This window comes from Gopherus flavomarginatus, chromosome 7 (assembly GCF_025201925.1).
Source record: "Gopherus flavomarginatus isolate rGopFla2 chromosome 7, rGopFla2.mat.asm, whole genome shotgun sequence".
Lineage (NCBI taxonomy): Eukaryota > Metazoa > Chordata > Testudines > Testudinidae > Gopherus > Gopherus flavomarginatus.
Window position 1 is genome coordinate 64166657 of NC_066623.1, and position 22098 is coordinate 64188754.

Consider the following 22098-nt stretch of genomic DNA (forward strand, 5'->3'; position numbering starts at 1 on the left):
GTTTTTAAAATTGGTTTTTAAATGTAAAGAACAAAAGATGTTCATTTCCTTATTTGCTTTATTTATTAGTACAGTAGGCTTAAGCCAACATATACTGCTAAGGACTATCTAGGCTCTATTTTCATATATACTTCTGCATACATTACAGTGTGAATCTTTTCCTCCTAAATTATGCAAAAAGCTATTTGTATTTACATCCATACAAAGATGTAAAGTAGACAAACCCATTTAAATTATAGTGGGCTAAAAATAAACTTCAATAACATTGATGGCTTTAAAGAGTTGTAACATGTATGGACAATGCAGTTGTCCGTTAAACTGTATACACGCTACATGGAGAAAATTCCCCAAGCACAGGCTTTTGCTAATTTGATATAGTGAAGAATCTCCATTTCTTCACAGTGGTAGTATATCCCTTTTGGCCACTAAAGAGTGACATAATTACCAAGTTGGATTAGGTGCCTAACCTGCTTTAGACTTTTTTTTTTTTTTTTTGAAAATCCCACTAAGCACCTATCTCAATGCTTAATTTGTGTCAGGGCTGGGCCCCAGCACCTCCAGGCTTTGCAGTTCATAGCCCTGGCACCTTTGGGTTTGCCACATCAGTTATGAAAATAAAAAAATTGCTTGAGCCCCAGCACCTAATTTCTTGAGCCATTGTACCTTTTTCTTTACAAATTAAGCACTGACCTATCCATATCTTTAAGTGTCTAAATACCTTTGTAAATCTGGCCCAAATGCCTCTACGTAATAGATGACAATGGTTCATATACATACCAGTCATTACCCCATTAGATGAAAGGAAGTCAGAGTTGATTATATGGCACTGAGAAATTTGTTTGGTCATTCTCTGAGTAAGACTGAATAGCCACTGTTAGTTTGTTGCAATAATTTCTCCTCTAATTTTGTAATCCTTAAGCATATATATCAATAAGCAAATTTTATCTAATTGAAATGCAGTGCATTTGGGAGCCCTATTCTGAAGTCCTTAGTCAATCAAACCCCCATTTATTTCCAAAGAGGTTTTGCCCAAATAAGGAGTTGTTCAGTTTTTGACTCTTGTGACTGGATAAAGACTTGCTGCTGAAAGATAATTGTCAAGACCGTAATGCAGTTGGCACGTACAGTTTTATTAACATGATTATATTTAATTGAACAATTTAAACAATTATTTGGAGCTTTCACGTATAGTCACATTTACATTTGGAGAGCTGACACATTATTTTACATTATTTGATGAATTTGAAGCATGAAAAGAGCTAAATAAGCATAACTGTGTGTGTGTTTGCACAAACCCTTTAAAAACAAGAATATACCATGAGTAAAACTTTTCATACTCTATTCTGTGTGTGTGCATGTGTGTTATATATGTTTAACCTTATCTTATACCTTCCTATCTTTCTAAAATTTAGCTTATGGGTTATATTTGTATATGTGGCTTTTTAAAATAAATTATTATCCTGTATTTTTTCCACTTGACTTATTTATAGTTCTTCCTACTTAACTTCAGCTTAATTTTTTTTAATATGATGTACATATCCTCAAAATCAGGGACATGCCTGACTGTATCAATGATATAAAAAGAAATTATATAATTTTTAAGGCTGTCGATTAATCACAGTTAACTTGCATGATTAACTTAAAAATTAATCACGATTAATCTCTCTGTTAAACAATAGAATACCAATTGAAATTTAGTAAATATTTTTGGATGTCTTTCTACATTTTCAAATGTATTGATTTCAGTTACAACACAGAATACAAAGTGTATAGTGCTCACTTTATATTATCTTTGATTAAAAATATTTGCACTGCAAAATGATAAAAGAAATAGTATTTTTCAATTAATCTCATACATGTACTGTAGTGCAATCTGTTTATCATGAAAGTGCAGCTTACAGATGTAGGTTTTTTTATACATAACTGCACTCAAAAACAAAACTTTAGAGCTTAAAAGTCTATTCAGTCCTACTTCTTGTTCAGCCAATCGCTAAGAGAAATAAGTTTGTTTACACTTATGAGAGATAATGCTGCCCACTTCTTAATTACAGTGTCACCTGAAAGTGAGAATAGGCATTCGCATGGCACTGTTGTAGCTGGAGTCCCAAGATATTTAAATGCCAGATGCACTAAAGATTCATATGCCTCTTCATGCCTCAGCCATCATTCAAGAGGACATGCTTCCATGCTGATGACACTTGTTAAAAAAATAATGCATTAATTAAATTTGTGACTGAACTCCTTGGGGGAGAATTGTATGTCTCCTGCTCTGTTTTACTCACATTCTGCCATATAGTTCATGTTATACCAGTCTCAGATGATGACCCAGCACATGTTGTTCATTTTAAGAACACTTTCACTGCAAATTTGACAAAATACAAAGAAGACACCAATGTGAAATGTCTAAAGATAGCTATGGCACATGACCCAAGATTTAAGAATCCGAAGTATTTTCCAAAATCTGAGAGGGATGGGGTATAGAACATGCTTTCAGAAGTCTTTAAAAGAGCAACATTGTAATTGGAAACTACAGAACATAAACCACCAAAAAAGAAAATCAACCTTTTGCTGGTGGCATCTGACTCAGATGATGAAAATGAACATGCGTCGGTCCACACTGCTTTGAATCGTTATCGAGCAGAACCCCATCATCAGCGTGAACATGTCCTCTGGAATGGTGTTTGAAGCATCGAGGGACATATGAATCTTTAGCGCATCTGGCATGTAAATTTCTTGCAATGCCGGCTACAATAGTGTCATATAAACGCCTGTTCTCACTTTCAGATGACATTGTAAGCAAGAAGCAGGCAGCACTATCTTCTGCAAATGTAAAGAAACTTGTTTGAGCAATTGGCTGAACAAGAAGTAGGACTGATTGGACTTATAGGCTTTAAATTTTTCCTGGTTTTGTTTTTTAATGCAGGTATTTTTATATATAATTCTATATTTGCAAGTTCAACTTTCATGATAAAGAGATTGCACTACAGTACTTGTATTAGGTGTATTGAAAAATACTATTTGTTTTTTACAGTGCAACTATTTATAATAAAAAATAAAGTGAGCATTGTATACTTTGTATTCTGCGTTGTGATTGAAATAAACCTCTACCCCGATGTAACGTGGTCCTCGGGAGCCAAAAGATCTTACCGCATTATAGGTGAAACCATGTTATATCGAACTTGCTTTGATCCACCCGAGTGCGCAGCCCTGCCCCCTCGGAGCGCTGCTTCACCACGTTATATCTGAATTAATGTTATATCAGGCCGTGTTATATCGGAGTAGAGGTGTAATTATATTTGAAAAAGTAGAAAACATCCCAAAATATTTAAATAAATGGTATTTTATTATTAACAGGGCAATTAATTGTGATTAATTTTTTTAATCACTTGACAGCCCTAAAAATTTTCAAAAGCACCTAGATCCCATTTTCAAAAGTGAGCACACTTGAAAATTTTCCTGATGGTATATTCCTGTTTTATAGGGAGTAAATAAGACATGAAGATCAAATCATGAACTCCCCATCCATGGGAGCTTTTCCTGCATAAAAACTCCAGGGTTTTGCATAAAATGAATAATCACATAGGAAATCTGTTAAACTGAGTGAAACATAAAGTTTAGATAGTCCGTCTGTTGTAAATTTAGCTCATCTGGGCCTTTATCCTGCAAACTGCAAAATCAGGATTGAGTGTCTTATGTATTTATTGACAGAGCTATTGATCGCTGTATTTTCATTACAGGTACATGTCAACTTTGTATTCTCACCCAGATTTCCCAAGGAAAGGACCAAAGGAGATTAATGAAGAATTGATGAACTGTGTCAGTCACAACCCACTTCTGCTGCTCACTCCACAGAAAGTCAAACGCTACATTGAAGCATTATGGAATAAGAAACGTTCTGGGCAGCCTGTAACATTCACTGATATCTTCGGAATGTTGATAGGGGAAACACTTATCCAAAATGTAAGTTTGTTTTTATGGTTATTTGAGCTGCGAGAATACTGGAAAATAACATCTGCAGATATTTATTTGAATTGACCTTTTTGTGTCCTCACTAACATTTTATCAAAAACTAAATCATTCAAGAAAATTGCAATCTGTCCATGCACATTTAGTGAATAAGAAAAGAGGCAGCATTTATCCATCATGTCTGTTATGAAGTAATAGCTCAGATCCAGTTTGTCTATTTATTTGTTTTATGAATCTCCTATCACCAACTGTGGCATGGTGGTGACTCACCGATGTGGCGCCTCCTGCTGGTCACCCAGGGAATTAGCTCTGCCTGGCCCAGAGCACCCTCTGCAGGCTGGTGTCTCACTGCCACTGGCCCCGTGTCCTTCCCAGACCCCGGTGCCCTTTACCCAGGGGGTTCTGCCCCAAGCAGCATCCTACAGTCTGGGTCCCCCCACCCAGGGGAACTCCCAACCCCCTATCCCCACCTTGCCTCAGTGGCTACTGTCTGTCATCATCTAGCCCCGCTCCCTGGGGCATACTGTAGTCTATAAACTGCTCATCGTCAGAAGGGGGGTTGGACCAGCTGCCTCTGCCTGTCTCTGGGTTGCCCCTCTGCAGCCTCAGTACCCTTTGTGGGCCCTTAACTCAGCCTGCAGCCTGGAGTTTTGCTAGGCTGGGGCTTCTTAGCTCCCTCTGCGCCTTCACCCAGCACTGCTCCACCTCAGGTACCCTGCTCAGCTTCCCAGGCAGCCAGGTCTTTCTCTCTCTAGAGCCAGAGAGAGACTCTTGTGTCTTTTTCAGCCTCTGGCCCTCAGCCCTTTTATAGGGCCAGCTGTGGCCTGATTGGGGTGCAGTCCCCCCTCTGGCTGCTTCCCTCAATCAGCCTAGCTTTTCCTCCGTCGCAGCCCTCTCCCAGGGCTGTTTTAAGCTACACCAATTTTCTGGAAGTGAAAGAGATGCCATAGGATAGTACTGTTGTGCAGTATTAAAGGCACTCCTGCTCAGGGGCGACTCCAGACCCCAGCACGCCAAGCACATGCTTGGGGCGGCAAGCCACAGGCGGCTTCCTGCCGGTCGCCGCGAGGACGGCGGGCAGGCTGCCTTCGGTGGCTTCTGCTGGTCCCACGCCTGCGGGAGGTCCGCCGAAGCTGTGGGACCAGCAGACCCTCCGCAGGCAAGCCGCTGAAGGCAGCCTGCCTGCCATGCTTGGGGCGGCAAAATGCCTAGAACCGCCCCTGCTCCTGCTTGACCAAACCATATAATAGACTTGTTGAAGTCCAGTGAATCGTGTGAGCAGGATTTGCCTTTTATCAGGTACTGTAAGCAAAGAGTACTTATATAATGAAATACACTAATAGACTATTATGGATTGGTCTGATACTCTATAGTGTGCATATGTACAAATAACCTATACAGATATTGACTTATTCCAAGGTTAATAGCAGTAAAATATCGACAGAGAGGACGGCAAAACAGCTCTTGGGGTGAGGTTGGTTAGAATTACTATTCCTGTTATATAGAGGAACAAACAATAGCCCAGAGAATTTAGCTGAATATGCAAATTGAAGCAACAAGTCATTGATAGAGCTGGAACTAGAACCCAGGATTCTTGGCTCCTAGGATTCTGTCCTATGCAGTAGATCACATTTATTATATCTATCACATTTTACTAAATGGTGGTTCAGCCTAAGAGAAAGCATTAAGGTTTTGATGACCTTCCTAGCCTTCTAATATATTTTTCTTGATGCTTATTCTTAGGGCTTGTCTACACGTGAAAATTAATCTGGAATAAAGCCAGGTATGCATTTAAAGCAGATTAACTATTCCCAATTAACTTCATGTGTTGATGCTCTTATTATGGGCTAAGAGTAGTACGTTCTGAATTTTCTTAATCCAGATTGATATAATTCAGAATAAATCAGTCTCATTCTGGAATAGGAGTATCCACACAAGGAATTTAATCAGAAATAGCTATTCTGGAATAGCATGTAGACAAGCCCAGTTATAACAACAGAAGATAAGAATCTTCAGTGTCCACCAATACTGCTACCCCAGCAGTCACAGGAAACAGAGTGTATGGGAGACACTGACTTCATCTTGCATATCTCTGCCAAATTTTCAGAACACCCCCAATGAGGTCCCCAAAGTCTCCCCCTGCTCTCAGATATGGTAAATAGTTCAGTGAGAATGGGAGCTGCTTTAAGCATTTACTACCTTGATTCCTGTACATTAACATGTGTTGTAGAGATAGTGACATTCATAGAGATTAGCTCCTTTGATGGTGATGCATTCTGATTTTTCAGAATGTCCTTCCTCTCTTTTGATGATTTCAACGAAACTAGAAGTCTTCCCAACTAGCAGCAGGTCATCCATTTCCAGACTATCTTGTACCAATAGTTTTTATGTAACTTCTCTCCTCTTATTTATTTATTTATTTATTTATTTATCTATCTATTTTGCAGAGGATGAATACCACTTTGAGCAAGATGAAGGAGAAAGTCAATGAAGCACAGTGTGCTCTGCCACTCTTTACTTGTCTCCATGTCAAACCTGATGTGTCAGAACTTATGTTTGCAGGTATGTTTTCAATCTCTTTATTTAGTTGTCATTTGTGAGGTTCCCCTCCCACTCACACACACTTTTAAAAAAGTCCTACTTATTCTTAATTCTTTTTTGGACTAAGTATATCCCATGGCTTGGATAAATCTTGAATCATTGGTTCCACTCAGGGCTGGATTAACTTTTTTTGGGCCCGTCCCCAAACGTATTTGTGGGCCCCCCCGGGAAAGATTGTAAGAGGGGCCAGGGGCAAAAGCTTAGTGGGGCAGGAACTAGGGTTGGTCCCTGGAGCAAGGGAGGGGCTGGGGTAAACTGCAAGCACAACAGGGCTGGGGAGGGGGTGAACAGGATCCCCCCCACACACTCTGCCCACATAGAGCGGGTACCAACCTGATTCTAGCCCATTCTCTTCGTCTCTCTCTGCACTGAGCTGCCCCTCCTCCTGGGTTCTCTTCCAGCCCTCTGGGGTGGGTGTTGGGAGTGGGAGGAGCAGAGGCTAATGTGGTTGCTCCTATAACCGGACTTTTGGTTTCCAGTCAGCAGTGCTAACCAGACACTCAGGTCCCATTTTCTACTGGAATTTCCAGTCTAAAACTGGATACCTGGCAACAGGGCTGCCAGAAAAGCCGGGGGGAGCGGGTAGCAAGTGGTGGGTGGGCTAGGGAGTGGAGAGGACCTAGTGGGCAGGGACATGTCTGCTGTACTGCCCAGGTAGGTTGGAGACTGTGGGGAACAGCTGACACAGTATCCCCAGCCCAGCTGACATGACAGTCAGTGGTGGATTTAGAGATAGTGGGGGCCCCTGGCCCTGTGCTCAGCTTCATTTTCAGGGCCCCTTCTTGGGACCCAGCCAAGAAAAAGAACATTCTTTCTTATCTCCTCCTGCCTCTGTTTTTCATTCTTTTTTTCTTCATTCTCCTCCTATAAGTAATAGCAAGTAAATGAAAATAAAGAGAGGTATTTGATTGTTCTAGTCTAACTTATTTTTCAACAGACCTCTTGAAAATCATGGAGGGTCTTGACAGACCACTTAATGATCTTTCCAAATATTGCTTGTATCGTTAGCTAATTATTGTAAAATACTTTGGATAAGAGTGCTTTATAAAAAAAAATGTAAAAAAAAGTTGAGGTCTGGGGTCTGGCCAGGAATTAGAGTACAAATGGGGACTCAGGGTTGGGGCAGGAGGTTGGGGTGTGGAGCGCTTACCTGGGGCAGCTCCTGTTTTCTGTAAGGGGTGCAGGTGGGAATGGGGTGGGGTTCAGGAGCTCCTGTTTGGTGCTCAGGGTGGGGGTGGAGATGTGGGAGCGTGAATGAGTCAAGGCATGGGGTGTGGGGTGGCTGGGTATGTATAAGGGGTGCAGAAGTCAAGGCAAGGGGCTGGAGAGGTGTGAGGGGGTGCAAGAGTCAGGGCAGGGAACGGTGGGCATGAGAGGGGATGCAGGAATCAGGGCAGGAGGCTGGGGAGGTGTGTGGGGAGTGCAGGGGTCAGGGCAGGGGGCTAGGTGTGTGTGAGGGGGGTGCAGAGGGTTGGAGGTGTGTGGGAAGTGCAGGGGGCTGGGTGTGTGTGAGGGGGTGCAGGGTTCAGGGTGGACTGAGGGCTGGGGGTGTCGGCTTGGGTCATAGGGTGCTCACGGCAGGGGGCTGGAGGGGGTATGCCCCAATTCCAGCCCCTTCCCCAAGGCCCCGCCCCCACCTCTTCTCCTTCTTCTCCTTCCCCCCACCCCCGGAGCAGTGAGCGTGCTGAGGCTCCACTCTTCCCTCTCCTTCCTGCCGGCAAACAGCTGATCGGTGGCAGGGAGGGGGAGGGGAGGGAATATAGCACCCTCGTGAGAAGAGGCAGGGGTGGAGCGTGGCTGCCAGCAGATCCTGCCCTGCTGCAGCAGGAGCCCCAGGAGTCAGCAGCATCAAGCTTCTGCCCCCATGGAGGGTGGGGGGGGGGCGGAGAAGAGGTGGGCTGGACCGAGTCCCCTTTGGACTGTGGGCCCAGTGCATGGTAAATCCGGTACTGGTCCCACTGTGAGAATTACAAAAGAGGTTGGGTTAATTTTAAGCAATGATTAAAGTTTATTGAAGTTCATAAGTATATGGAAATTGAACCAGATATTTTAGATTTTTGACCAAATGAAAATGTTTGTGCAAAGTGTCTGCTTTCCTCAAAAATATTCTACTTCACAATGGAAAACTGAAACATTTTCAGCTGAAAACTGAAGATGCTGTCAGTATTTTTTTTTTTTTTGAGGAAAAGTTTAAGTTTTCCACTGGATGGAGGTGATGGAGCTGTCCATCAACTCTGCTAGGGGGAGGGATAGGTTTGAGCATGGGCCTGCTAAACCTAGAGGTGTGAGTTCAATCTTTGCAGAGGGCACTTAGGGATCTGGGGCAAAAATCAGGGCTTGGTTTTGCTAATGAAGGCAGGGGGCTGAACCCAATGACTTTTCAGGGTCCCTTCCAGTTCTATGAGATATGAGAATATATATATATATATATATATATATATACCTGAGTCCAACTCTAATGTCTGAAACACAAGACCACCTTTCCTTCTAAATATTTCTTTTAACTTAACAGTGTTATTTTAAGACTTTCATCCTTATCAGTGTATTTAGTGTACCATGCTCTTGAAGTTTTCCATCCAGTATAATTTTCTAAACCATTCCCTCCTTATATAATTGCATAACCTGTCTTGACTTGAGATACAGTAGGTTTTGAACAAAAATACTTCCACTTTCTTACTTATTAAGTTATGGATGTAAGATAAATCCTGTCTTGTTCCTTCTTGTTGAGGTGCATTAATTGTATAAGATAACATTCCTCAGAAAGGTGATGGCAGCTGATTGAAATCTTGCACCATCTGCTTTTATGCTCAAGGCTCTTAGTGTTCATTCTATTCATAGTATTTCTGACCCTAGTGGCGCCGGTCATGCCCAGAACAGTAATAATTACTAACTAAACATAATTAATATGATTTATTTCAGGAAAGTTTTTACTGAGATAACTTTAAAAAAAACCTATCCAGCTATTTTTACTAAAGTATAGTCAGACAGTGACCCTTGTAAGAACTGACAGATTCACAGCACCAGCATATATAGCTGTAGTTAGTCAGATTTACCTGTCGTGAGAAATCTGAGTTCACAAAACATGTACATCTACTGTGGATTTCCCAAATTTCTTTACATATAAAAGGCAAATTGCAACAGAAAGAAGAGTTAGCTAAAGCCAGGTCAATCCAAGTTTAGTTTTTGAGCTTCTGCACCTGAAATTGAGTATAGCAAACCCATGATTGTTACCAACATTTCAGAGAGAGTAAAGTGCATGAATGCACCACTTCACATTAGTGTGTAAGTTGCATGGTTCAAGTTGGAAACACTTTCTTATGGTGCACTTACTTTCTCAATATTGCCACATACAAGAAGCTAAATTTTGCATCCCTTATTGAGGTCCCATTGAAGCCAATGGGATTCCTCACTGTCTGCCTCCTGTATCAGAATAGGTCAAAATTGCCATCTACTCAGCTAGTGTAAATCCATATAATTCCACAATGGAGTTGCACTGATTTACATCAGGGGACAGATGCAAGCAACATTGAAGTCAATTGGTGGTACCTCCTTTGACTTCAATAATGTTTGGATCAGGTCTCAGATGAGGAACTTACGTAACTTATTTTGATATAAGTGCCTTTAAAAAGGGCATTGCCACAAGTGTTCAAAACCAAACCACCGCAACTCCTTACAGGGGGAAAATGACTATTCCATTTCCAGACATAGTATTATAAAACAAGATTTATACAGTGCAATAAGAAAAACAAAATATAAGGGATTTTGACAGTAATTACATATTAAGATTTTTCTAGGTTCATTGCCTTACCAGGGTATTGATATAACTACAAAGAGTACTGAACATAGATGTATCATTATTTACACTATGATAGCTTCTTCCCTTCAGGTCAAAGCTTGTGTCTCAGGACAGTTTGAGTCCTGTCCTACCACTGAGACACCACCCGTCTCCAACGAGATGAGTGACTAAAAGTGAGATCAGTTAATTATAGGAAAAAGGATCCCTTGAGTTCCCTATGCTCTGGGTCTGAATAGAAAAATTATCTTCCTCTATGCAAATTCCAAAGCTTGGCTATGACAGATGCATTTAATTTGTTGGTTTTCTGGCCATGCTGTTCCTAAATTTAGTTACACTATTAAGATCAAAGTGCTAAAGTGCATTAACTTCCAGATTACTATCTTTGACGCTCTACATTTCCTGCCATGCCTGTACCTGTATGTGTGAAACACTTGAAGTGTTTTTGCTTGGGCATGAATAGTATATTTTGATCAGATAACAACCTTGCCAGGCTGTGAAGTTTGAATGACACAGTAGTCCTGGTCAAATATTTCCTCTTCAGACAGATATGGTTTCCTTTTTATTTTATTTTTAACCAGATCTCTGAATTTCACCAGCATCTGAGAATAAGCTTAACATCTTGCATTTTGCTGGAATCTCTCTAAGCAGTTTCTTGCACAAGCAAGAATTAATTGTCTCAAAGGAGTTAAAAAAATAAAACCTGCAGACAACACGTTGTTAGCCAAACACTGTGTTCTAACATTAGGCTGCTACTTATACTGGTACATCACCAGTCACATTGATTTCATTAAACTCTATACAAGAAAACATTCCTTCAAATTAAAAAGCTTTCTCGGAGGTGCCATTTTCATGTATTCAGAAGTTTTGTTGACATTAGGAATCGAATGCTAGTGTCTTCTCTCTTCTTTGAGTCTTTGGTATGTTTATAATATGTTTTAAGTCACCTTAAGTCAATGATCCAAAGTTACTATCAGGATGGATTTGATTTAAATCAAATTGATTGAAATCATGATTTAAATCACTAATCAGGAAGACTCAATTTAATCATAGATTTCTACATAAAAGCGCATTCTTGTTGGTTGTTATAACCTTAATACATATTCTTCACAACTCAGAGATAGATGTAGGTTTCATTTTTAGAAGTTACACACTATACATTTTTAAAGTGATTTATTTTGAAAACTTTTCAGGTTAGTTTTACAGCTGTATCAGAAAATGAATGATTGTTTGGTTATTTCATTAACCAAAGGTAATTGAAGCAGATAGTTCACCTCCCAATGACTTCATAAATATCTCCAATTCAGCAGGTTAATCATTAATATTTGGAAGATTTTCTTGCCATGCTGTATTAGGAGGAGAACATCGCCAGACAGACATTTAAATTGTTTTATTTAATTAAAACAACGTAATGTATTCTGGATTTTTTCTTCAACAGCAAACATAATATTTTAACAAAACAAACATATGAATTTTTGAATTTAGTTGAATATTCAAGTTTTTTAAAATCATGTTTGTTTTTGTTAAAATTTTAACTATAATAGTTAAATGAAATATTTAAAAAAACAAATTAAATTAACTATGTTAGCCAGGTCAATATGAGAAATCTGAAATATTGGCTTCTGCAGCTAACTCAGTCATCTTCACCTTCATTTTCCGGTTTGTTCATAATCTGGAAAAGAAAAACAAGCTTTCTTGCTTTTTCAGGTCCCAAGCAATTTCTCAGTTTGGAATGAATTAGTCCAAAGGAAGAAAATATTCTTTCTACACTGGCAGAAAAAGCTACTGCTGTTAAAAGTGAGATTATCCCTAATCCGTGAAATATTGGAACTCATTTACAAAACTTTTCTTATATACTACATGAATATATTGTCTCATACTATAGAATTAGAATTTATAATCCCTATTCCATGAGGAGATATCTTTGAGCTGTCATGTATCTTAATTAAAACTATCTTTAGATAGAGTTTTTCCTCAAAAAGCATGTTATCAAAAAAGTGAGATTATCACTTCAACAGTCTGTGAATCCAAGTGCTTAAGTGATTTCCATCAGTTCACTGGTGTGACTTTCTTTAAAGCATCATCAGCAAACATATTTCTTGAATGGTTCTTATTCCCAAATTAAGTCTCTTTTACAGCCTGCTGCCATTATACATTTTCCCTTCTAGTGAGAGAATGTATGGTAGATCTCAAATCAATGAAGGCTACACTCAGAAAGGCCTCAAGGCTTCTGGAATATGCTGCTCAAGCAGTTTGACTTCTGCTTCTACTGCCTGTCCCTCCCTTCTCACATTTATCTCCAGACTTCTTCTCTTTGTCCAGATCTATTCCACCCCCCCAAAATCTTCTATTCGTTGGACTTTTTGAAACTTTGCACTTTTAGAGAGAGGTAAGGGACTGACTCTGTGTACACAAATTTGAAGAGGGTCAATAGGGTTGAGGTCTGTTATTTCTCACCTCTATTATTTAGTTTAAAACATTTTTACTGTTAACAAGCATGTTACCTGTGGATACACAAATCCACAGTTTGAGAACTGCAAAACTAAGCATCTCTGATGGTATCTTCTAAACTGAGCACTGAGTCCCACTGGGTAGATAGAAAGATTAATCTAAATAATCTATACAGAAGCCCCTGAAACCCCATAAGATTGGGTCCCTAATCCATGAAATATTGGAACTCATTTAGAAAACTTTTCTTAAACATTACATAAATATATTGTCTCATACTATAGAATTAGAATTTATAATCCTTATTCCATGATGAGATATCTTTGAACTGTAATGTATCTTAATTAAAACTATCTCTAGATAGGGTTTTTCCTCAAAAAGCATTTTATCAAAAAAATCTGATTTAAATCAAAGAAATCTGAATTTTTGTATTAAAAAAAATCATTGATTTTTATCCACCCTGGTTGCTATGTTTTGGAAATTTATATGAACAAGAAGTCATATGATAAATGATATTTCACTTCCTTCAGTGTTGATGATTGATTTATAAGGGCACTCAAATAGGTTATTGTTGTTGAAAAGAATTGATTCAATTATAAGTCAAAGTGAATGAAGACCAGATATGTTAGTTTGTATTTTTGTCTACCATCATTTTCTTTTATTAATTCATGATTTAGAGCTGAATCCTATAATGTGAATGCATTTCACTGGATTTGGGGTAAAATTTTCAAAAACATCTAAATTCCATTTTCAAAAGATATTTAGAACCCATCTCCTACTGCAAGTCAACGAGATTTAGATGTTGAAAAGTGTAGGTCACTTTTGGAAGTGGAACTCAAGCTCCTAAAAGCAGCAAAGAGTCCTGTGACACCTTATAGACTAACAGACGTATTGGAGCATAAGCTTTCATCGGTTGCATCTAAGCTCCTAAGTCACTCAGGCTTTTGAAATTTTTACCCCATGCATTTATTAAGTGTTGGACAAGCTACAAAATGTACAGTCTCCTTGTATATGTAAACTTTATAAGGAAAAAAGAAATTGTATTATAGTTACAATGTTTTTGCATTCTCTGTTGTTAGTAAACTTTTTAACTGGCTCCCAACCCTGTCTGTTCTAATTGTATTTCTCTATAAGTCTGAGTCTTTGGTGAAATCCAGATTTTACTTCTGGAGTCTCTTCAAAGCTTTGTGCAATTTAAAACAATTTCATCTGCTCTACCCGTCGCCATACTTCAAATTTTCAGTAAACTCATAATGAAAGAGAGAGAAACCTATAATATTGTATACCCAGCAATCCCTGAGGATCGCTGCCATTGTTGGAATTTGTATTGGTGATTCACATTGACGCATGAGATGGAACTCAGATGTTGTATAGCCTGTTTCACTATCTCTCCCCTGACACTGCCTGCCTAATTTTTTCAACAAATTTGGTTATGATAAGAATAGGTGAGGTTTCCAATTTAACTTCAGGATCAAAACACCAATTGAAGTCCAAGGGAGTTTTGACTTCTGCATAACTTGGAAGACATTTCCAGGGGTTCTTGACCTAGTGGCATACCCAGATTACATGTGTCCTGGAGAAACACTTTCAATTTAATTATACCTCTGGTATTTTATATCAGATGAACAGGGAACAATTTACCAGCAAGTATATTTCCTTATATGCTTTTCTTTCCTATTGGAGAAAGGTGCCATCCATTTGTGTATGTTACAGATGAATTGTTTTTGTTCATGCTGCATTTATGACTAGAGGGAAAATGTGAGCTAATTTCTTTATCTAATGCATGCAGATTGGGTGGAATTCAGTCCATATGAGATTGGTATGGCGAAGTATGGCACATTTATGCCTCCTGATTTGTTTGGAAGTAAATTTTTTATGGGAACAGTGGTTAAAAAACATGAAGAAAACCCCTTGCACTTCTTCATGGGTAAGTAAATGATTAAAATGAATAAAACCAAACTGACATTTCAATTCTCCTCTTTCCAGTGCTTTTAAATTTGTCTTTCTGTAATCAGAAACAGTCTGACACAAGAATAACCTCTATATGAAAAGTCATATCTTAATAGTCTGATGGGAACCCATAAGAATGGTTCCATATTCAGTGATGGGAATTTCCTGATGTGGTGCACATCTAAGTTTAGGATCTAATCTGTCCCAAAATCTCATTGTTTGTGTTATTCCAGTGCATTCTCAAAGTAGAATTAGCTATTTAAATAATTTCATATATGTTTTGTTCTGCAAGTTTCCATTGATTTAGTCATTTTCTTCCCATTTCAGGTGTCTGGGGCAGTGCATTTTCTATATTATTTAACAGAGTACTTGGAGTTTCCAATTCTCATAATAAAGGTCCCACCATGGAGGAAGAATTAGGTAATGTAACAAAAACAAATCTATTAGCCAGCAACTGGTATTAAGATTTTAGTGAATTAATAACTCAAACATCACTATCACTCTAGATCTGTGTGTGGGTGTATGACACTATGTTAACCTTTTCTTGCATGTCAAAAGCCAGGAAAATTTCCTTTCACCAATTTACATTGATAGGCACCAGCAAAGGACTTGGAGGGCAGGGGAAGAGAATTAGTATTGGCTTACTTTTTCAATACTTTCCCCGGTTTTATTTATTTGTAGTCTGAATAGGTGCTGTACTTGACCTGTGTCAGGGCTATTGGAAGAGGAGGGGTCTTGCACATAAATATTCTTTAAACAGATTTAAAAAAAAACATGATGGTTTAAATATATGTACACCAAAGTGCTTTTTCTGATTGATGTGGTCAGCTTCAGGAGCCAACAGACTGAAAACCTGGCCTCATGGCTACCTGCAATTATAATAAATGTCTTTTGAGGATGGGACTACTCATGTAATTGATAAAGAGATAATGCAGCTTTTCACCTTTTGGTTGCCAGGTCCATTCTATTCCAGGGTGCCCTAAATTCTTACCATCTGATGATAGTTTAGTTTCCGTGAAACTGGTTTAGTGGTCTCTGTTCACTTTCTACTGGACAAGTGTCCACATCATTGTAGGGAGGGGAATGTTAGAGCTTGATGGTTGTGGTAAGGTACATCTTTCAAAAATGCTAGTTTGGGGTTTTCTAAAAGCTTTTGATATTGGAATGATTTTTACTCCTGTACTGTGTCCAGAGACGGTGGATAGGTGCTCATGAAATGCATTTAAACCACTAAATAAACCAGAATAGTCAGCACCTGTGTCCATGGCCTGACTTGAGTGGATGAGGGTTGGCTGTACATAAAAACTCCACTATCTCTTCTGTCTGGTAGTTGAGACTATTGCTGGGACAATATGGAGAAGCTAGCTTTGTCATGCTGCTCCTGTCTTCTGTCAAATAGAAAAATTCAGCTTACAGGGCTTTCTGTCTGGTATAGTTCATGAGCAGCGAAACTCACTGCATAAAGAAAAAATAATCTGATTAATATAATAATCTGTCTATTTGAGTTAATTTTTGAGGTACCGAAACATAGGAATTAAGGCATTAGTGAGCATAATACTTCAGCAGATACTTAAGTTTAAGCACGAGTAGCCCTATAAAAATCACTAAGTTTACTTATGTGTTTAAAGTTATGCCTATACTTAATTGCTTTAATAGAACAGGGCATCACTCTGAATTTTTAAAGAGAACTTTTCTCTGGAAAAAATCCTTAAAAAATATTATCTATTTTTTACACTTCCAAAAATATTGTTCAACTTTTTACATTACAAAAATCTTTGCTCTTGGTTTGAGATGTTTCCTGTTTGTGAGAATTTTTAAAGACAAATACAAAATACCTCAAAGTGAGAGTTTACCATGGAAAGGGTGATGAAACCTGAACTATATTATGCTGGCAAAACTATAAAACTTATACGATGGAATCCTGGCCAATTAAAGTCAGTGACAAAACTTCAGCTGAGTTCAGTGGAACCAGGACTTTACCCAAAACCTATAAGCCACACTGAACATAAGAATTAAATAAGCTATTTCTCATATAGTTTTCTTTAAAAAATACATCTTTGACATTCAAAATCTATATTTGTGGCTTTTAATAGTTTCTTTTTTTGGTTGTTAATTTTTGTCTTATCAGATATTCTTTGTTATCATCTAAGAATTTGTAACGTTTGTCTTTGTTGCGTACTGTTAGCATTGACAGTAGCTATTTAGTTCGCAAGAGTGAAAATATCTAAGGAGAAAATCTGTAATGACAGAAACTCTTCTGTGTCTGTATAGATTTCTACAGTGTAATATCTAATCCTACAAGGACTAGTCCTCATAAACAATCAACATAGATATAGCTTTATATGTATAGCACATTTAAATTTAATTTCCACATGCCTTTTGATAACCTCACTCTCTCTCAATCAAGCTTTCTGACTTGAGCTAGCAGAAGTATTGGAAATGCATGTTGCTACTTGCCTAATGTTTTAGTTGATCTTATCCTTGATTGGATAATATACTTGATATAAATGACAATCCCAAAACAAAGAATTTTCTACCCAAGACAAACTCTGTCCTGCCATGACAAAAATTTGGTTTATGTCATAAATAACATGGTGGTTTTCTTTAGCAAGAGGCAATTGGTTTATGATATCTATTCAAAACAATTATGAGAAGATAGTCCTCTTTCGGCTTTATTACTTGTTTCCAGTATAGACTATTTACATCATAAATTATCTTGGAGAGGAAGGCTGGAATTTTCAAAGGACCCTAAAGGAGTTAGGCACCAAATTCCCATAGCTTCAATAGCAGTTGGGTGCCTTCTTTGAAAATCCCAGTTTAAATCTTTACACCCAAACAGAAGAAGTTAGAATATTGGGAGCTTGGTGAGCTTGTTTCTTCCAACACACACTGCCCACAGTATCAGCTGAAGATGATTTTCCAACACTAAGCTGTTTATAAAATGATTTTCTTATAATTCAACTGAAGTCAAATAACTAAAGACAACGACAATTGAAAATCCATTTGTTTCAAGAAAGGCTTTCCTTGATTATTTTAAAAATAGGTTTTTACTTTAATATAGTAGCATAAATAATTAAAGAAAACAGAGTTTGCTGACTAGAAAATAGTTTTCACATAAATTAATCTCCTTTCTGAGCTATTTGATCTGACAGTGGAATGTATTGCTGCTTTAATTGCACAGCTCTCAAAAAATCCTGTACCTTTTTTTAATATTCTTTTATGGTTTTGGAAAAACACCAAGTAATTTACAGTTTCAGGTTGAGTTTGATTATTTTAGATACAATGATCTTATCCTGATGGAAAATAGATTTTTGCCAAATAGGTACCTTGTGTTCATTCTTTCGATTAATGGTGTGAAATGTAAAATGCCTGTTCCTTCACTGAAGTTAATTCCTTTGGCCTAACTGCTGGGTTTTTGTTTTTTGTTTTTCCCTCTGAAATAGATTTGTGTTAAAGTTATGTAATTGTCTTGTTTTCTTTTATTTCCCAGAATGTAGAGGGGTACTTGATATGCACATGGCATTCCCATTACCACAAATTAAAGTCATGCATTCAGAGGAGAATATATGGCTTTGTTGTCAGGCTTATTTTCTATTAAAGTAGTTTTATTTTGTGGGCTTGCAAAACAATAGTTAGTTTTGTTGTTTTGCTTACAATCTTGGGGAAATCAACCCTGGTATAAGTAGTTGTAATTCACAGTGGATGTTAGTGTGCATTGCCCTTGCTTATGTCTGGACTGCACCTTAAAATTCCACCTATTCTTCAGAGGATTTTCTGCCTTGAAAGGAGAATTCCACTGGATAATGCTGAATTCCTGTGAAAAAAGGGCAAACCCATCCTGAACTTTGCAACAATTCCAAACCAAGATCACACACAATAGATTCTTCATAGTTATGTCCAAATGTAATTTGAGTCCCTACAGCTGTCTTGCTTAGTTTTCATTTCCTGTCTATCACAAGTACTATACAATGATACGTCTTGACACTTTTTTGATCTCCTTAGAGATCAAACAATTTAGCTTAGATCTAACAATTTAAGATACTGTATATTTTTTTCAACAGAAAATATTAGGCTGAAGCATCTTGTGAGCAATGATAGTTCAGACAGTGAAGATGAATCACAGGGACCTAAAGGTAAGGAAAACCCCATGGTCTAGGGCATGTTTTACTTACTATGCCTGCTCCACTTTTTCTGTTTATACTGTTGATTTGTCTAGCTAAAGCAAGGTGATTGTGATGGAAAAAGACAATTTAGGGATCTTTGTTGCTATCAGTCATGTACATACCCCCAAAATGGGCCTAATCCTGTTTGACTTATCCGTGTATGTTGTCCTTTGTAGGTCCCATTGATGCCAATGGTAAAATTCCACTGCTTGAGCCAGCAACCTTAAAAAAGTATATGCCTTGGCTTTAGCTTAGTAAGGCCAAGAGACCTGAGCAAGAGGCCTGACAGAGGCCTTTTTCTTCATATCAGCCCAGACTGTTCAAGCTTGTAAACAAATGAGCACTCAGAGACTTGTGCCTTAACATCAGCTCCGAAAGCCAGCAGTGCTGCTCTAACGAGCCTCACAGAAGCCCACATCTTGACATAAGCCTAGAACATGAGAGTTGTTGAGCCAGTAACCTCATCAAGCTGTTTTTCCCAGCAAACTGAAGTAGATGAGTCTGTGGCTTGGTCATCAGCCCAGTAAGCTAGAGATGCCTGTTGAATCTAAAATTCAGCTGAGTGTGGCTCAGTCTAAGTCCACTGTCTTTGATTAGCATTTCCGGTGCTTCCAGATACCTGTGTGAGTGACATCAGTATTGCCATTCAGGACCTAAGGTCACCATACTGGGTAAAATATGGAAATTGAACTTCGATGTTTTGGAAAAAGTGACTTAGAGACTTAGGAGCATAATTCTAATTGCAGGGCAGTGGGGCTCAGGCTCCTAAGTGCCTATGTCACTTTTGGAAATGGGATTTAGGATCTTAAGTCACTTAAGCACTTTTGACCTTTTAACCATTATCTCCATCTTGCTGAAATATTTTATCTTGATTTTTATATATGAAAATGTTTTCAACCGGGAATGGGCGAGAGGGGATGGCTCACTTGATGATTACCTGTTCTGTTCATTCCCTCTGAAGCACCTATCATTGACCACTGTCCGAAAACAGAATACTGGGCCAGGTGGACCTTTGGTCTGACCCAGTATGGCCGTTCTTATGTTAAAATCCCCTATTCTTTCATGCACCTACCACATCATAGTTTTGAGTGTCTATTTCTTCTACAAGAATCAACATCGCCACTAACAACTAAAGCAATGAGAGGATGCAGCTCCAGGCACTATTTTAGGTTTTAATGATGGTGCCAGCACTGGCAGGAGGAAAACAAACCTTTGAAAATGAGATCTAGTCAAATAAGAAGCTCATCACTTCTCCTTTGACTTGAAATAATGGGGAGGGAGAGATACCAATTTCAGTGTTTATTTGCAGATGTCCTGTGTCAGTGTCATAGTGACCAACATAAAGAAAATAATCATTATTTATGGCCCTGTATGTCTGTATGTGGTTTACACAGCTTGATTTGTGACAGTAAGCACTGGGGCTTTCCATAATTCTCACACTTCCACAGGATAAGTCTGCAGTAGGACCTGCAGATCAGACTTCATACTCTTTTGACACTTGCTCTGTCCCTATTTAAATAAAAAATAGCTCATTGTGAACCGTGGATTAAAGAGAAATATTAGAATGCTACACTTGGAACATCAGGCCTGATCTAAATTCTTTGAACACTCAAAACACCTACAGAAGTTGGTGAAAGTTTGGAGAGCTCAAGGTCATGCCCTACAGGCAGTAAGATCCTTTGCAGGTTTGAATGGAAGCTATGGATGCTCCTACTTTTGGAAATCAAGTTACTTTAATGTAGGTGCTATGCTTTTGATTGCATTTTTAGTTTACTTGGGTGATGTTATCAGAACAATCTTGACCCAAAATTTAGATTTTCAATAATTATTTTTTTGATAAAGCAAGATCCATAGAAAAAACTTTTGTAACTTAATTATTAAATGCTCAGGTTTCTCTTTTATGCAGATTTGTAGAATTTAAGATTTAGCTCAATATCTACATCCTTGTGTATATCTATTTATTCCTTATGTCTGTGAAGATACAGCTCTGAGTGTGAACTGATACAGCCCTGAGTTTTCACATGGGTGAAATGCTGCTGATCCCCCTTCACCAGCACATGAGGTCCTAAACGTAGTACTACCACTGTGGTTCAACCTAACAGGGCCTAGGTCATACAGCAGGAATCTTCCTGGAACACAGGGGCATGGCATGGTGGGGGCAGGGGTGCACTGGAGAGGCCAGTGAATGTGCTATTACATGGATCCACACCCATCCCACAGTGGCAGGTACCCTGTCATCTCCACAGCCATGCTATTATAGAAGCAGCAAAGAAATTAGATGAATGCTCTACAGTTGAGGAGTGAGAATTCCTCCAGCCCCTCTTAAATGCTCTACGCAAACTCTATTTACTTGAGCTGTGCATGAGAACAGGACATGGTTTGGTCTTGGGAGAGATGTGAAGGCTCCCTTTCGTTTCAGTAGGATGTTGAAGCTGAAGCCTCATTTTGACACTTTTCATGTTGACTGTTTCACTGCTGGTCGTTTTTTTACACACAGGTTCTGAAAACCTTGAGGCTGAAAAAGAACTTCAAAGTAGCAGTCAAGAAAGCTGGGTCCAGCGCATGCTGATGGCTTTGGTGGGAGATAGTTCCCTTTTCAACACCAGAGAAGGGCGTGCTGGGAAAGTACACAACTTTATGCTGGGCTTGAACCTCAACACATGGTACCCACTCTCCCCTCTAGCAGGCCTGTGTGCTCAGGAATCTGTGGAGGAGGATGAAATGGACACGGCAGTCGCAGGTTAGTTCACAAAATATCTGTGCACTGCATTTCCGTCAGTGAAAGAATAAACTGTGAGGTACAATTGTGGGAACATGTCATTAGACTGGAATGCTTACAACTGAACGCTTCTGAAAGCTAGAGCACATTTGCACAGGGGCAGTCTTAAATATTTACAAGCACACTAAGATGACTGGTGATGTAAAGTACAATGTGTTATTCCTATATGAGGCAAGTCGAGGCCTTGTGGCAGCATCAGGACTGACTCCATAGAAGTGCAATGCGTTGGTTCTGTATGATGCCCACCCTAAGGCTTCCTGTCAGAATTGGTAGAACAACATACTTGTAGGGTGGGGAGGAGTTGCTCTTTCCTTGATAGAGTTGACTAAGGTACTTTTTGTACATGGCCACTTCCTGACTTTCTTGAAATACCCACAAAAGACTATGTGGAATGTCCC

At 38.8% G+C, this 22098-nt stretch overlaps 1 protein-coding gene across 2 annotated transcripts in view; it reads left to right on the plus strand.

Moving 5' to 3' along the window:
• Positions 1-22098, plus strand: part of PLA2G4A (phospholipase A2 group IVA) — a 307311-nt gene that overhangs the window by 259261 nt on the left and 25952 nt on the right. For both annotated transcript variants that reach the window (XM_050961422.1, XM_050961423.1), the window contains exons 9-14: positions 3738-3960; positions 6414-6528; positions 14598-14735; positions 15086-15178; positions 18820-18891; positions 21419-21661. In XM_050961422.1, the coding sequence (XP_050817379.1) occupies positions 3738-3960; positions 6414-6528; positions 14598-14735; positions 15086-15178; positions 18820-18891; positions 21419-21661 (884 nt within the window). The remainder of the gene's footprint in view (positions 1-3737; positions 3961-6413; positions 6529-14597; positions 14736-15085; positions 15179-18819; positions 18892-21418; positions 21662-22098) is intronic.